The following is a 14,745-nucleotide window of genomic DNA, read 5'->3' on the forward strand; positions in this document are numbered from 1 at the left end:
AGGATCTGTTTGGGGGCTCTTTGCAGGATGCCGGCGAGCTCTGCTGAGGGTCTGAATTAGGATACTCAGGGTAGGGAAGGAGAGAAGTGCACACATCCCAGTGGGGATGTCCTGTTTAACAAGCTGTTTAACATGTTCTAGGAAGACCCTACTACCATGGGGCAGAAACCCTCCACTGGCAGTGATACATCGCACCTTATGGTATTTTTATTTAATAAATCTTTATTGGAGTATAATTGCTTCACAATACCATGTTAGTTTCTGTTGCACAACAAAGCAAATCAGCCATATGCATACACATGTCCCTAGATCCCCTCCCTCTTGAGCCTCCCTCCCACCCTCCCTATCCCATCCCTCTAGGTCATCGCAAAGCTCCCAGCCGATCTCCCTGTGCTATGCGGCTGCTTCCCACCAGCCGACTGTCTTACATTCCGTCGTGTGTACATGTCGATGCCGCTCTCACTTCCCCCCAGCTTCCCCCTCCCACCCCGTGTCCTCAAGTCCATTCTCTACGTCTACCTCTTTATTCCTGCCCTGCCACTAGGTTCACCAGTACCATTTTTTTTTAGATTCCATATATATGCGTTAGCATACGGTATTTGTTTTTCTCTTGCTGACCTACTTCACTCTGTATGACAGACTCTAGGTCCATCCACCTCACTACAAATATCTCAATTTCGTTTCTTTTTATGACTGAGTCATATTCCATTGTATATAGGTGCCACATCTTCTTTATACATTCATCTGTCGATGGACACTTAGGTTGCTTCCATGTCCTGGCTATTGTAAATAGTGCTGCAATGAACATTGTGGTGCATGTCTCTTTCTGAACTATGGTTTTCTCAGGGTGTATTCTTAGTAGGAGGATTGCTAGGAAAACTGGACAGCTACATGTAAAGGAATGAAATTAGAGCACTACCTAACACCATACACAAAAATAAACTCCAAATGGATTAAAGACTTAAATGTAGGACCAGACACTGTAAAACTTTTAGAGGAAAACATAGGAAAAACACTCTTTGACATAAACCACAGCAATATCTTTTTTGACCCACTTCCTAGAGTAACAGAAATAAAAACAAAAATAAATGGGACTTAATTGAACTTAAAAGCTTTTGCACAGCAAAGGAAGCCATAAACAAGACAAAAAAACAACCCTCAGAATGGGAGAAAATATTTGCAAATGAAACAACAGATAAAGGATTAATCTCCAAAATATATAAACAGCTTATGGAGCTCAATATCAAAAAAACAAACAATCCAGTTAAAAAATTGGTGGAAGACCGAAATAGACATTTCACCAAGGAAGACATACAGGTGGCCAAGAGGTACATGAAAAGATGCCCAACATCACTAATTATTAGAGAAATGCAAATCAAAACTACAATGAGGTATCACCTCACACCAGTTAGAATGGGCATCATCAGAAAATCTACAAACAACAAATGCTGGAGGGTGTGTGGAGAAAAGGGAACCCTCTTGCACTGCTGGTGGGAATGTAAATTGATACAACCACTATGGAGAACAGTATGGAGGGTCCTTAAAAAACTAAAAATAGAACTACCATATGCACCTTATGTTTTTTTTTTATTTATGTATTTTATTTATTTATTTTTGGCTGCGTTGGGTCTTCATTGCTGTGCACAGGCTTTCTCTAGCTGCGGCAAGTGGGGGCTACTCTTCGTTGTGGTGCGCAGGCTTCTCATTGCGGTGACTTCTCTTGTTGCAGAGCATGGGATCTAGGCATGCGGGACGGGCTTCAGTAGCGTGGCACGCGGGCTCGGTAGCTGTGGCTCACGGGCTCCAGAGTGCAGGCTCAGTAGTTGTGGCACACGGGCTTAGTTGCTCGGCGGCATGTGGGATCTTCCCGGACCAGGGCTCAAACCCATGTCCCCTGCATTGGCAGGCAGAATCTCAACCACTGTGCCACCAGGGAAGGCCCAACCTTATGTTTTAATGTCTGAGAAAAAATGAATTTGTCCCATTTTCTTTTTGTATTAATGGACAGAGCAAGAGATTGACAGCCAGGACACCTTCCTTCTGGCTCCTTCTTTGGCCGTAATGTATTTTGGGTCCGTGGGCAAGTGCTTTTTTGTAAATAAGAGCTTTAAAAATATCACCCCAGTTCTAATATAGAATGTATTCTGAGGACATTTGGGACTTCCATCTGGAAGACCCTGGGAAGGACACTTACTATACCTGACCCACATGTTCTGATCTTTAAAATGGGTCCAATATCACCTTCCCTACCTTTGACACATGCTCATGTTGAGGATAAATGAGGCCAGACACATCTTTGACAAAGATGTGATGTTATATAAATATACATCATTGTTGTATTCATGATTGGTCTGGGGCTTATATGCTAACTATGTTGCAGAAGAATATTAGGCTCAACCAGGACTTCTTAATCCCCAAAATACGGAGTTATAGATAAAAAATCTAAGTGTTTGATTTCTAAAGTCTTTGTACCAGGGATGTTAAACATTTTAGATTCTGAAAGGTATTGTCTCATTCAGAGTGCTAAGAAAACCCATCCCTTCTGGTAAAGGCATTGAGTATTTATCATCTTAGACCTTAAGAAAAATATTAGCAAATAGAACCATATAGGGCTGCTGTTCTATTTTTTCTCACTTTCTGTTCTGTATTGATAAAAGGTGGTATTGGCTTAGAAAGTCTCCTTTCCGATAGTTATAGCTACAAAAGAAATTTTCTAAGTGCTTGTTCTCTAATCATGAAAATTGGGCATGGAAATCTTGTTGTACACAGGCAAAGGTCAGAATTCACAATGCCCACGCCCTGAGTCCTTTGTTATGTCTTACTTAGAGTAAACAAATAAATTTCCTCACCAACTATGGCCACATCTTTTCAAAGTCACTTCTAGTTGATTTTATTTGGTTTTACACTCTGGGACTACAACTAATCTTATTATTTTTTTTCTTCCAAACAAGAACCGAGTTATAAATAGGAAAAAAAAAAAAAAATGTGCATGTGCGTGTCTGTGTCTCTGTGTGTGTGTGTGTGCGCGCGCGCACGTGCGCTTTTATCCCCTTCTCTTTTTTGGAACTGAAATGTTAGCAGAGGACGATTTCTTTAGGAGGGTCATCACTTTCTACTGAGCAGCCTTAGAGCCAGCTCCCATGGAAGTGGTTTTGAGCTCAGAGCCAAGAAAGTAGTCATAGAAAATACCATGCATACATCCCAAATCGTCACCCCTGGGAGATGAGAGCCTCCCTTGGCAGGGACATGTGGCAGTCTTTAAAGGCACTATTAACACTCCTACAGTGACTAGAGAAACGCCCTCCTTCTAGACAATTTGGAAAACAAATGTGAAAGGATCCATTTCAAACTTGTATTGCTGTACATGAACCTTGAGGAGTAAGCCTTCTGTATTGGGAAGGCTTCACCAGTCACCCAACTAGTGTCTTTTGTTCCCTTCTCACTCCTGATTCCCCAGCTGGAGGCATCCTCTCTGCCAATACAGATTCCCAGGGTCCTTCATGCCTGGGTGGAGTTCACTTCTTCTATGATGCTAATTTTTCTGGAAGATTCCACCCCACATGGTTTTCTGTCTTCTCTAAATTCCTAGAGAAATATGTCTTTCACTGTACATGCCTTGGGGGACTACTAGTGTAGAGCAGGCCACTTTGGAATCTAACAGAAACTATAGACTCTCTCCCCAGAGAAAGGAGCATATACATACAATAATACATTATCGAGCACACACTTTCCACAGACCACGGACTCACAGAGTCACCAAACAGGGGCCTCCTAGGGATCTGGAATCCCAGGTCTCCTTCTGTGGGGAAAGGAGCATGGACTTTGAGTTCCTAGATGCTCAAGCTCTATCTTTTATTTTCCTGTAGTCTTCAGAAAGATGCTTAACCAACTAAATTTCTTCTTCTTCCAATACATGAAGAGAATTATAGCTACCTGAAGGATTGCTGTAAGGTTTGAGTGAACTTAAGTGTGTGAAAGCTCCAAGCACAGTGCCAGGCACACAGTGGACCCTCAATAAAATGTGCATGTTCTTGTCCCTCTCATATATCATCATCATCTTCTTCATCATCATCATCATCATCACTCTGGTTGGTACTTACTGTGTATCAGGTACATACTACTACTTTCACATTCAGTTAACATTTCTGAGCCCTTACCATTTATCAGAAGCTTGTTATGTGCTTCCAGGTCGATTACATTCTTAATCTGAACTTGTGCTGTCTCCCTAAATAGCATGTGTATCACTTGAGCACTGCAGCCATGGCTTCTGTCATTGAAAACCCCACTCCCACAGGCCGCAGGTATTCAGGGTATTCAACCAGTGATTGACTACTTCCCTCAGGGCAATTATTCAAGGTGGTGTTTTTATTAGAAAACCAAAGGGAAAAGAAGAAACTTCCCATCAAACTGTTACCAGATTCCCTTTAGGGAGGATAGGAGTTTGATTTTTCCTTTTATTTAGATAGATCACTGTCACCAAGAGAGTCAGTGCTGAGGAAGATAAACCAGGTCTCCTGGGACCTGAGTGGGCAGTGATCCTGACCGACCCCCTCTTTTGACTGTCGGAAAGTCTGTGTTGCCCCTTTGCCCTTTGGCATTTCATTCCTTTTCAGTAGAGATATTTCATGAGTCCCTTTGGCATGGTTTTCTTCATTAGATATTTGTGTTTTCCTTGGACTTGATGCTATATTTATGAAAAGGGGTAAACACAGACACAACCATTTGGTTAAAAATTGAAGTTTTTGATGATTTTTTGAGTATTTATTAAAAGGGTGATCTCCTTACTGCTATTTTCAAAAGCATTTGTTTCTGCTTGGGATTTTCGTGTTGGGAATGGGAATTAACTTACATAGAGTTATCTGAAGACCCCAGCCTCTAACTGTCACACACTTATATAAATATCGTTCTCTTGAAAATTTAGTTTTCTTTCATAAAGATTTATATTTTTAAAATTAGCTTCTGTATTTAATTTTAATACATTTAAGTTTTCTAATCCCTAAACAACATATCTTCCTCTTAGATATATTTTGAACAGAAAGTAAGAAAAGGTATCTAAAATACAGTCTTTGGCATGTAGGAAAATCTCTCGCGGTGCTAGCTATTAATACCTTTAAATATTTACCTGATTATAGCTTGACATTAAAGCAGTTTACATAAAGAGTCATGGATTTTGGGAGACCAAACCTGAAATATCAAGAAATATGCAACTTATATGATTCTGGGGATGTAATACTTCTTTGATTCCATGAATAACTTAAACCATGAAACAAGTTGTAATGCTGAATAATTATAGCTAATATTTGTGCAGTATTTTATAGTATTTTACACAGCAGTTTTACACTCATTTCAATAGTCTTTGCAAGAATCTCATGTAGAAGAGATTATACTATTGTTGTTGTAGGTGAAGAACCGAGACTCAGAGCTACAATGACTTGCTCTAGCGTAATGGGGGGGGGGCGAGACGGTGCTTCATATTTGTGCGGCTCTTTCAAACTCTTCTCTAGGAGCTCGTCATTTACCACTTACACTATTCATCTTCTGATAATATCAGTAGGCCACATTTTTATTTTAGCCTACTCTGTGCTACAGATCCTCAAGACTGTGTCTTAATCTTTATCAGTAAGTCCCAACCTGCAATGCTCTGGGAGAACAACCCCAGCAAATAGCCAAAGCCGTCATGCCAGATGCCCACACACCTTCACTTTGGTAGAGAAGAGACAGTCCTGGAGAACCCGGTCATGGAGGAAGACAGGTGTCTCTAAGAGCAAAAGGCCATCCCGAGTGGCCACAGATGGAAAGAGGACCACCTTCCAATGCCAGTCTCCGAAGCAGGAAACATCCCCAGTAAGAGCCAGAAAGAATGTTTGCAAGGCCCATCACCTCGTAAGTGCTTATCCAACTGGCATCTCCTTCCCTCTGTCTTCATCTGAGAGACCAAATCTCGTGATCTTCCCTTGCTCTGCCCCTACCAGACCCTCCTGGAGGGAGTGAATTCAGATCTCGCAACGCTCACGGGCACCACTGCAAACTATGTCGTGTCCCAGGGAGGTTTCACTTTAAGATGATCTCTGAAGATGTCAAGGGAGACATTGTGTGTTTGTTAAAATAAGCCTAAACTTTATAGTATAGACAGCATACTAGTTTTAAATAATCAACATGCTTTATAAGTTATTGCTTGAGCTCCCTTAGGCCCGGAATCCTTAGCACCCTCCTTTATGAATTCTATTCCTAGTATTTTAGTCCTTTCACATCTGTGTTTTTTGCTGTACTTCTCTCTTCCTTCCTATTGGTTCTCCATCTCCTCCTTTATTATTGGGGAGACCTTTCTTATCCCTTGAACTTAATAAGCAGCTTCTTTACCTGTAGAAACTGCCTAGAATCATCACCTGCTGGATGGCCTTATCTCTCTGATATGAGCTCCCAATCCATAGTGGAAAGTGGCAAGGATCTGGCAAGTTCCTTGGGACTGACCCAGCAGCAGGTCATATTAGGAGTGTAGGCATGGAGTTACCAGACAGAACATGGACACCAGAGTCCCCGGCCTCCCTAAATCCAGTCCTGGACTGCCAACCAGGCTTCTCTCCCCGCCTTTTAGCTGTGAAAACACTGCTGTACCCGTGGGAACTCTAAGACTCTGCTCGTCCTCAGGTATAAGTGTCAGTCTGCTCTTAGCTGGAGGAGATTTCTCTTTGTCTCAACTCTCTCTTAGCCAGATCACTATTTCATTTCTTTTTTTTTAAAGCTGTACTTCTCCAGTGTAACCCGTTTGTCTTTATTTTCTGAACTCCAAATCTTGAAAGAGACTTTTTTCCCCTTTGCTTTGGCACTCAGAAGCTTAGATCCTAATTGATCTCCAACAGATGTGAAGATCTTCTTGCCTGGATGACCTATAGTTCATGTACTACTTGCTCTCTACCTTCATCTTACTATTCTCCTTTTATTTTCCTCTTCCCCTCACTTTCATTATGTAAGCATTTGCATTTTCTAATAGTGTATAATAACTTATCTTAAATTCTTTTATTGAACAAGATCAAATATTAAAAAATAATCCTCACAGTGATTAACTAAGCCATCTCATTAGTAACATGGTTCATAGAAATGTATTTTGTATGCACTTAGGAGCTGTTTGAAAAGATTGGAGAGGCTCTGTCATGAAGAATGTAGCTGGGGGTGTAGTAAAAGCTCTTTGGGTGAGGGTCTTCCCAAGTGGAGCCCGAGATCTAATAAAAAGCAACCATGGGGCCTCCCTGGTGGCGCAGTGGTTGAGAGTCCACCTGCCGATGCAGGGGACACGGGTTCGTGCCCCGGTCCGGGAAGATCCCACGTGCCACAGAGCGGCTGGGCCCGTGAGCCATGGCCGCTGAGCCTGCGCGTCCGGAGCCTGTGCTCCGCAACGGGAGAGGCCACAGCAGTGAGGAGCCCGCGTACCGCAAAAAACAAAACAAAACAAAACAAAACAACCGTGGTCCATACCCAGTGCCCATCTGTGTGATGCTGAGTCACTTTGCAGACCTTGAACCAGAATATACTTCCATGAATCCTTGTCCCATTGGAGGGGAGTGATAAGCATCTTTTTTTTTTTCCATGAAGGAGATGAACTATTTCTGTGTTTATTCAAGGAGCTTGTATTGAAATGCATGTTTTCTAGGTTCCATAGGACTGGATTTGACCCCTAATACTACATAATATCCCATAATTATCCATTATTGTTCCAGACAGTTCCTGTTTGGGATGTGAAACATCTAGAGTACAAATAGAATATTTCCAGTTAGTTGACCTGGGTTGTTGTTAGAATCATGCTTCAAAATATTGGACTGCATCAGCCAACCAGCTTAAGTAACGTTTTGAACAGATAGAACTCTGCAGCCAGCTAGTATCTGGATGTATTTCCACGTGTGTTTATTTCAGTCTGTTACTAATTTTAAAGGCTTAATGTATTTCCCACCCAGGCACTCTGACAGTAAAATCCTACACAAGTCAGACTTTTAGGAGGAAGCTAAATCCATTCAGGTCTCTTGTGACATGTTAATAGCACAAAGCTAGGGAAATTAAGAATATTTAACTTCCATTAAGGCATTTTATATGAAAGTCAGGGCTGCTACTAAACAGTAGAATCATCTTCCTACAAGAAGTGCCTCCGGGTCTGAGTTGGAATTGTTCATTAAATTGGAAACAGATTACTTCCTAGAGACCCAGGAGGATTTGTGAATGTTGCCCAGTGGCAGGGATGGGCTATACCAGTTCTGAGTTTTAATCTGGCAGAACCTGCCTCATACAGGGCTTTGCTCAAAAATACCTTAAAAGAAAATGTGCATAAAGGCAAGGGAGGAAGAAAATGACAGAAAGAATAGGGACGATCCTTTTGGAAGAGAGAAGCATGGTGTTTGCCTCCTGTTGTGTGTGTGTGTGTGTCTGTACGTGTGTACATGCCCAAACATTCATATATTTCAAGATAGGCAAGGTCTAAGAGGTATCTATTCCAACCTTCTGCCCAACTCATTTTTATAATATTTTTCAGGAGTAATATACCATATTTCTACTTAAACACCACCAGTGACAGGAAACACTATTTCACAGGGCAAATCACCCAATATGCCGACAACCCTAATGGTTAGAAATTTTTTCACGACACTGAATGAAGATCTTCCTCATTATTTCCTCATTGGTTCTAGTTCTCTTCCCTAGAGCCACATAAAACCTACCTCATTCGTTTTCCATAAGAGAATTCTAAGTAAGTATTTGAAGGCTGTTAAGATAAGTATCATGATGATGATGGTGGTAATTATCATGTAATGTGCCTTGAGCACTTCCTATAAGTACGGTGCTAAACACTTTATATTTTTATTCATTAATATTCATGATTGATGAAATAGATACATTTCAAAAATTCTTTTTACAGATGAGAAAACTGAAGCTTAGAGAGTAAAGTACCTTGCCTTGGATAACAGAGCTAACAGGAAACAGAGCTAGGATTTCAAACAGCCCTCCCTAAGCAGACTCTTTTCTACCTTCACGTTAGTGATTTATACCATGAATGATGTCTGCAAGTGTATGAGTTATTTTCTCAGAAGGGGGGATTATGGAGACTAGATTATACCACCTTCTGCACTTAACGGAACTGCTTGTTATGTATTTTCATGCACAACATCCTCCTTTTCATATATTCCTCTTTCACCACATCTTTCTTAGAGTGGCATATCTTTTAAAATGCCTGTAGCAACATAAATACTGTCAGAAGCCATGTGGATAGAAAATTACATCCCTGCAGTTCCCTTTTACTGGTCCAGTGATTTTTCAAGTTGATCCTTCACAAGCTGAGGTGTCTGAATCATGAGTTAGAAAAATGCCTTCCAAAGAGCACAGCACCCAGCATCAAATCACAGCTCCGTAAATATGTGTAGAATAAATGAATGGACAATGGCCTCTTGAAGAAGATGGTTTAATGTCTAGAGCTGAGAGCAGTAGAAATTTTGCTATTTACTTAAATAATAACTACATTTTCCCTATTTTTTCAGGTTGGGATTGCAGATATGTAACAAATTTGTATTTCTCTGTAGACTTGATTCACCCTTGCAAATGCCTCAGGCTGCAGTTTCATTGAGAAAACTTTATGGTTATTATACCTTTCCATTTCTACACTTCATGAAGTACCTAATTTTGTTACCATTGAAATGTCAAATTGCAAGAGCCTCTGACTTGCCTGGGAAACATGACATCCTGTACAGGCTAAGAGGGGTTCCTGAGAGTATAAACCTGTTTTCTAAACTCTTTTCCTCAGCAACTTTAAGAAACTTACCTTTTTGGATAGGTATTTTAATAATGCCCTCTCTGTTCTGCTTGTCCATTGACATGGTATGTTCCCACATCAATGGAACAGAAACAAAGTGAAGCTGAAATATTAACCGTAAAGATTCAGGGGATTAGTGAAAGGGAAAGGGAAGAACTTTGTAGAATATACCTAAACTCTGCTTCCTATAACTAAAATACCTAATTCTCTGAATAAAAAATAGTTGCTAAGTTATCACTCATCACCTGGTATAAAGGTCCTTTCTATTGGGCTTTCTGATGTAGTTATAGGGGTTCAGTGGTATTTATGCAAGTTATTAAAAAATGTCCAATCTTTTAAGAAGCTTGTTTTTTATACTGCTAATGGTATTTGGTTTTGTGTTGCTTCTCCTAGGTTTGCTGGGATGGGAAACCTGCTCAAAGTCCTTACCAGGGAAATTGAAAACTACCCACATTTTTTCCTGGATTTTGAAAGTAAGTTCCAAAAATTAAAAGATTATGATGAAAACTTTTCACTTTCTTTATAGCTTGTTGATAGGGAAGTTATAAGATAAAGATTGTGTGTGATGCTAAAACCACATCCAAATGTCACTCTGCATTTCTCTGAGTCTTCAAAGATCATTTCCTTTTTTCTTTACATACATTTTTAAAAACACCCCAAAGAATATCTTTTTAATATGCCCAGACTTTTCTTTGATTTTAGAAGCAATCAGTTATTGTAGGCCTAAAATAAATCATCAACATGTATTTTCCTAATAATTTTCAAGATTTTTTATGTCATATTCCAAAGAAAAATAGTATACATAGTAATTGACACAGATTAATATAGAACAGATATCACTAGACTTGAAAGAAAACGTGATATATACAAGAAATGAGGCTTACAGATTTTGTATTTTTGAGTCATCTCTATCTGTTCTTTTATATTATTTGATAATACAAAACTGTTTCAGGAATTTTAGATATAACTTCCACTTGAAAGGTTATTTTTCTTTTATCAAAAACTTTACATTTTTTCCTAAGGCAAAATGGCTTATGAATCATGACTAAATACATACAGAGATTCTTTCTTATCTTGTTTATTTTTTGATTGAATATACTTATAAATGAATGACACATTCATGTTTAATCAACTAGGCTCACATTTCTACACTCACTCTTGTGTTCTCCTCTTATTGAATTGCAACTCCACAATGCAAAGCATAGTTAAATGTCCTTTGTCAAGTAGTCATCTGTTACAATCTTTAATCTGCTTTAAACTGTAATGTTTCAAGTATTTTGTTTATGTTAAAAATAAGTTGGTACTTCCTTACATATACATTAAACCTTCTAACAGAGATTTTCTAAGTAAATGCTAGAAGACCCTTCTAAGATACAGCAAACCAAATGATGAAAGCTCCTTGGATGTATCTTTTTAAAATCTTTGGTATGTCTAAAATACCTACTTGAAAAGCAAAAGTGTCCCCAAAGCTCTTGCATTCTGAAAAAGATTTTTACTGTAGATTATATTCAACGAAAAGAGATCTCACTTCTGATTTAACTCGGTTTGCTGTTGTTCTTGATATTTGACTGGGTTTGGCTGGATTTGATTGGGTGTGGTTGATTTGGGTTGGGCTTGGTTGGGTTTGGTTGGATTTGGTTGGGTTTGGTTGGATTTGGTTGGGTTTGGCTGGGTTTGGTTGGGTTTGGTAATAAGAGGTGCAGCTGGGAACTCAAGAGCCAGATTGATATGATACTTCAAAAAGAATGGGCTTTGTTTACTTGTGTGACTTTTGCTACTCCTCTGTAATATACATATCTTTGTTGTTGTTGTTACAGGAAGATTTATTAATAACTTTAAAGAATTGTTACAAAATACATTACCTATTATTCCAACACCCTAATTTTACTACTTGCATTTTTAATTGACCCCTTCCACTTCTTGTCGTATGCACTTTACACTGTTTCATTCAGCATGCACAGAGGCCCAAATGGTGGTAAAACACCCCATTCACTCACAACTTCAGGGACATATAAACACCGAGGGGAGTTACATGCCTGTTCTTTTTTGGAAGCTCTAAAGTCCACATGCATGTGTGCGTGCTTCTCACAACGACTACCAGAGTGACCCCATTTGCCTATTTTGCTGTTCTTGAATTTTGGCTTTCCATGCTTCCACGTAGAATAGGGTTGAGTCCTTTGTCAAGTCTAATATCAAAATCCTTTAAAGGGATCAAAGTAAAATCTACAGGAATTTAAAGCAGTAGTTTTCAACTGATGTTCTCTGGAGCAGCAGTGTTCTGAGGCGACATCTCAGGGGATCCCCTTCCCCACCACCATAGCAAAGGGGCTTCACTTCCTCTCTGCTACAACCCAAGGACTCTGATCTGCTCAGTCTTATACTTTGGACATTTTCTTAATATGTTATTTACGGGAAGGTCATGGTGGCTGAAGAGAACATTTAAATATCTTGAATTTTGATAACAGCTTATGGTACCAAAATTCCATTTGTAGATATACTATAATTTCTTCAAGAGGGGGAAGTGTGGAATGGATTTCCATGTCTGGTGGCTCACTACTAGGACTAGAACTATAGTATTTAAGGAAAATATAAAACTATCAATTTATAGAAATATATAAAATCTTATTTATTTTCCCCTCAATACCAAGAAGAGTAACATTATTTCACTGAGACTGAGAAGATAAATCACTGGGCTGAAGTCACACAGAGAATGATTGGGGAACTGAGATGGGAACACAGATGTCTTTGGCTTTCTTCCTCCCTCTGCTTTGATTCCCTTAAGTGCTCATCACAGACAGCTTCCAGGAAGTGCTACAGCCATCATTCTGTTCCTGATTAGAGAGGGAAGTCTTAATCATCTACAAACTAAGATGTCTCATGAAAAAAAAAAAATTGGTTTCTTGATCCTGCAAATCGTATTTCCTAAAGTTGGCTTTCAAGAAAAAAGGATGATGGACTGGAAGGGTGGGGAAGGTGGGCTGTGGTCATGAATTTTCCTTGAGTATATAGATTTCAGCTCAATACGGTAACAATATATTGAGAATGGTTATGAGCCTTCATGTAAGCCAGGGTGCCATCAGGGAGACAGAGCTAAACAAGAGCAGCCTTTGCCTAATGAAGCCCCAGGCAGGTGTGGAGGACAATACAGGCACCCAGTTCAAGACAAAGTAAAATAAGGGGCTTAGGAGAGGCACGGTGTGGCCTGGGAGTAGAGGGAGAAAGCATACTTCAAGTTTCAGGAAATGGATGACTACAGAAGGAATTGGAGAAGTCTTCCTGCAAAGGTGACCTTTGGAATGGACTTAAAACAATGAGTGTTTTTTCTACAGATCTAGAAGACTTTTCCGAAGAGAATAGTTGAAATCCCTGAGGGAAAACTAGAGCAGGCAAGAGCTTGAGGGGATGGGAACTTCAGGTGTGCTTAGACTTAAAGGGAGGTTGAGTAGTTAGAGGATCTAGGAGAGAAAGGCCACACTGAGGAGGAACCTCATCTTACTCAGTTGAGATTCCTGATGGCAGGGCTTGGGCCCCACCCAGTTTGGTGACCCAGCACTCAGCCTGCATTGAGCCTGGACTATTGGACAATGAATGAGCCTGAGTAACAGATGCTGGCCGTGTGAAGAAACAGAATAGAACAGGCTAGATCAGGCAGCCAGGAGACACAGACATTCAAGTAGGAGGGAGTGTAAATGGATTCAAATGCTAAAAGTAGTCAAGAAGGAAAAAGCTTGAAAAGGGGACGACAGATTGGGCAGTGAACTGCCCAACAGATTCAGGATTTATTACTTTGAGTACAGAGGCTGGATTACAAAAGAGTTAAGGAGTAAGAAGTAGAAGGAGGAAGGAAGGCTGAACAGTATACGGCAACAGCTCAAAGGCATTTGGCACCTCTACTTTGATTGTTAACTATTCTTTTTGAAGTCACTGATGGAATATAATTGAACTGGGTCAAATAGATATAATTAGGTTGGGTCAAAATATAATACAAAATTAGACACCTCTGTCCTTAGGTTTTCCAGTTGTGTAGATCTGATTTAAATTTTTTGACCTTTGCAGCAGGTTTTACAGTTTATGGTCACATTTCTACACAATCACTTAACATCTTTTTATTGTTGTTTTTTCATCCCACTACTGTTTTCTTTCCATGAACAGAAGTTTTACATTTTGATGAAGTGTTATTTTATCATTTTTTTCCTTTTTTACTAAGTTCAGATACTAAGATACTAAGCTGTATCTTCTTTAAGAAATCATGCCTATTCCATGGTCATAAAGATATCCTACTACATTTCCTTATGAAAGTTTTAGAATTTTAAGCTTTACATTTAGGTCAACGATCAATCCTGAACTAATTTTTGTATATGTTATGAGAGAGGTGTTGGTTTTATTTTTTTTTCATGTGATATAAAATTATTCTAGCACAGGGAGATTGCTTTAATGCCCTTTTCATAATTAATTAACTATAGTATGTATCGGGCTACTTCTGGACCTTTTATTCTCTCTCATTGCTTTATTGATCCCTTTCACCAATTAATACCAAAACGTAACAACTAATAAGTCTTAAAGTCAGGAAAAGTAAGTCCTTCAACTTTGTTCTTTCTCAAGATGTATTGAGTATTCTAGCTCCTTTACTTTTCTAAATAATTTTATTTATCTTTTATAAGCCTTTAATGTCTACAGAAAATCTTGCTGGGACATTGATTATAATTACATAAAATCTAGGGATCAATTTGGAGAGAATTGACATCTAGGTAATATTGATTCTTCCCACCTATGAATATGGTCTTTTTCATTTGTTTAGATATTCTTTAATTTCATTCAGCAGCGTTTTATAGTTTTCAGAGGTCCCACATATCTTTTGTTAAATATACCTTTAAGCATGCCATATTTTGACCATAACAGCTTTCTTATGCTTAGTGTTTGCAATGGTATATATTTCCCCATTCTGTCTGCCTTTATCT

At 39.3% G+C, this 14,745-nt stretch overlaps 1 protein-coding gene and 1 long non-coding RNA gene across 6 annotated transcripts in view; one reads left to right on the forward strand and one right to left on the reverse strand.

Moving 5' to 3' along the window:
- LOC308627717 overlaps nucleotides 1–14,745 on the reverse strand; it is a 1,107,544-nt gene that overhangs the window by 212,667 nt on the left and 880,132 nt on the right. The gene's annotated exons all lie outside the window — the stretch shown is intronic.
- The window catches only part of CYRIA (CYFIP related Rac1 interactor A), a 108,256-nt gene that overhangs the window by 72,132 nt on the left and 21,379 nt on the right, over nucleotides 1–14,745 (forward strand). Inside the window, exons 1-3 of one of the 5 annotated variants that reach the window (XM_081254287.1) lie at nucleotides 3,912–4,088; nucleotides 5,590–5,844; nucleotides 10,181–10,260. In XM_081254287.1, the coding sequence (XP_081110413.1) occupies nucleotides 5,792–5,844; nucleotides 10,181–10,260 (133 nt within the window). In that variant the 5' untranslated portion in view covers nucleotides 3,912–4,088; nucleotides 5,590–5,791. Of the gene's footprint in view, nucleotides 1–3,911; nucleotides 4,089–5,589; nucleotides 5,884–10,180; nucleotides 10,261–14,745 lie in introns of those variants that run through there. The other 4 variants (XM_081254286.1, XM_081254290.1, XM_081254288.1 and 1 more) reach the window with 4 other exon arrangements.

Source organism: Mesoplodon bidens, assembly GCF_964165515.1.
Source record: "Mesoplodon bidens genome assembly, chromosome: 14".
Classification (NCBI taxonomy): Eukaryota; Metazoa; Chordata; class Mammalia; order Artiodactyla; family Ziphiidae; genus Mesoplodon; species Mesoplodon bidens.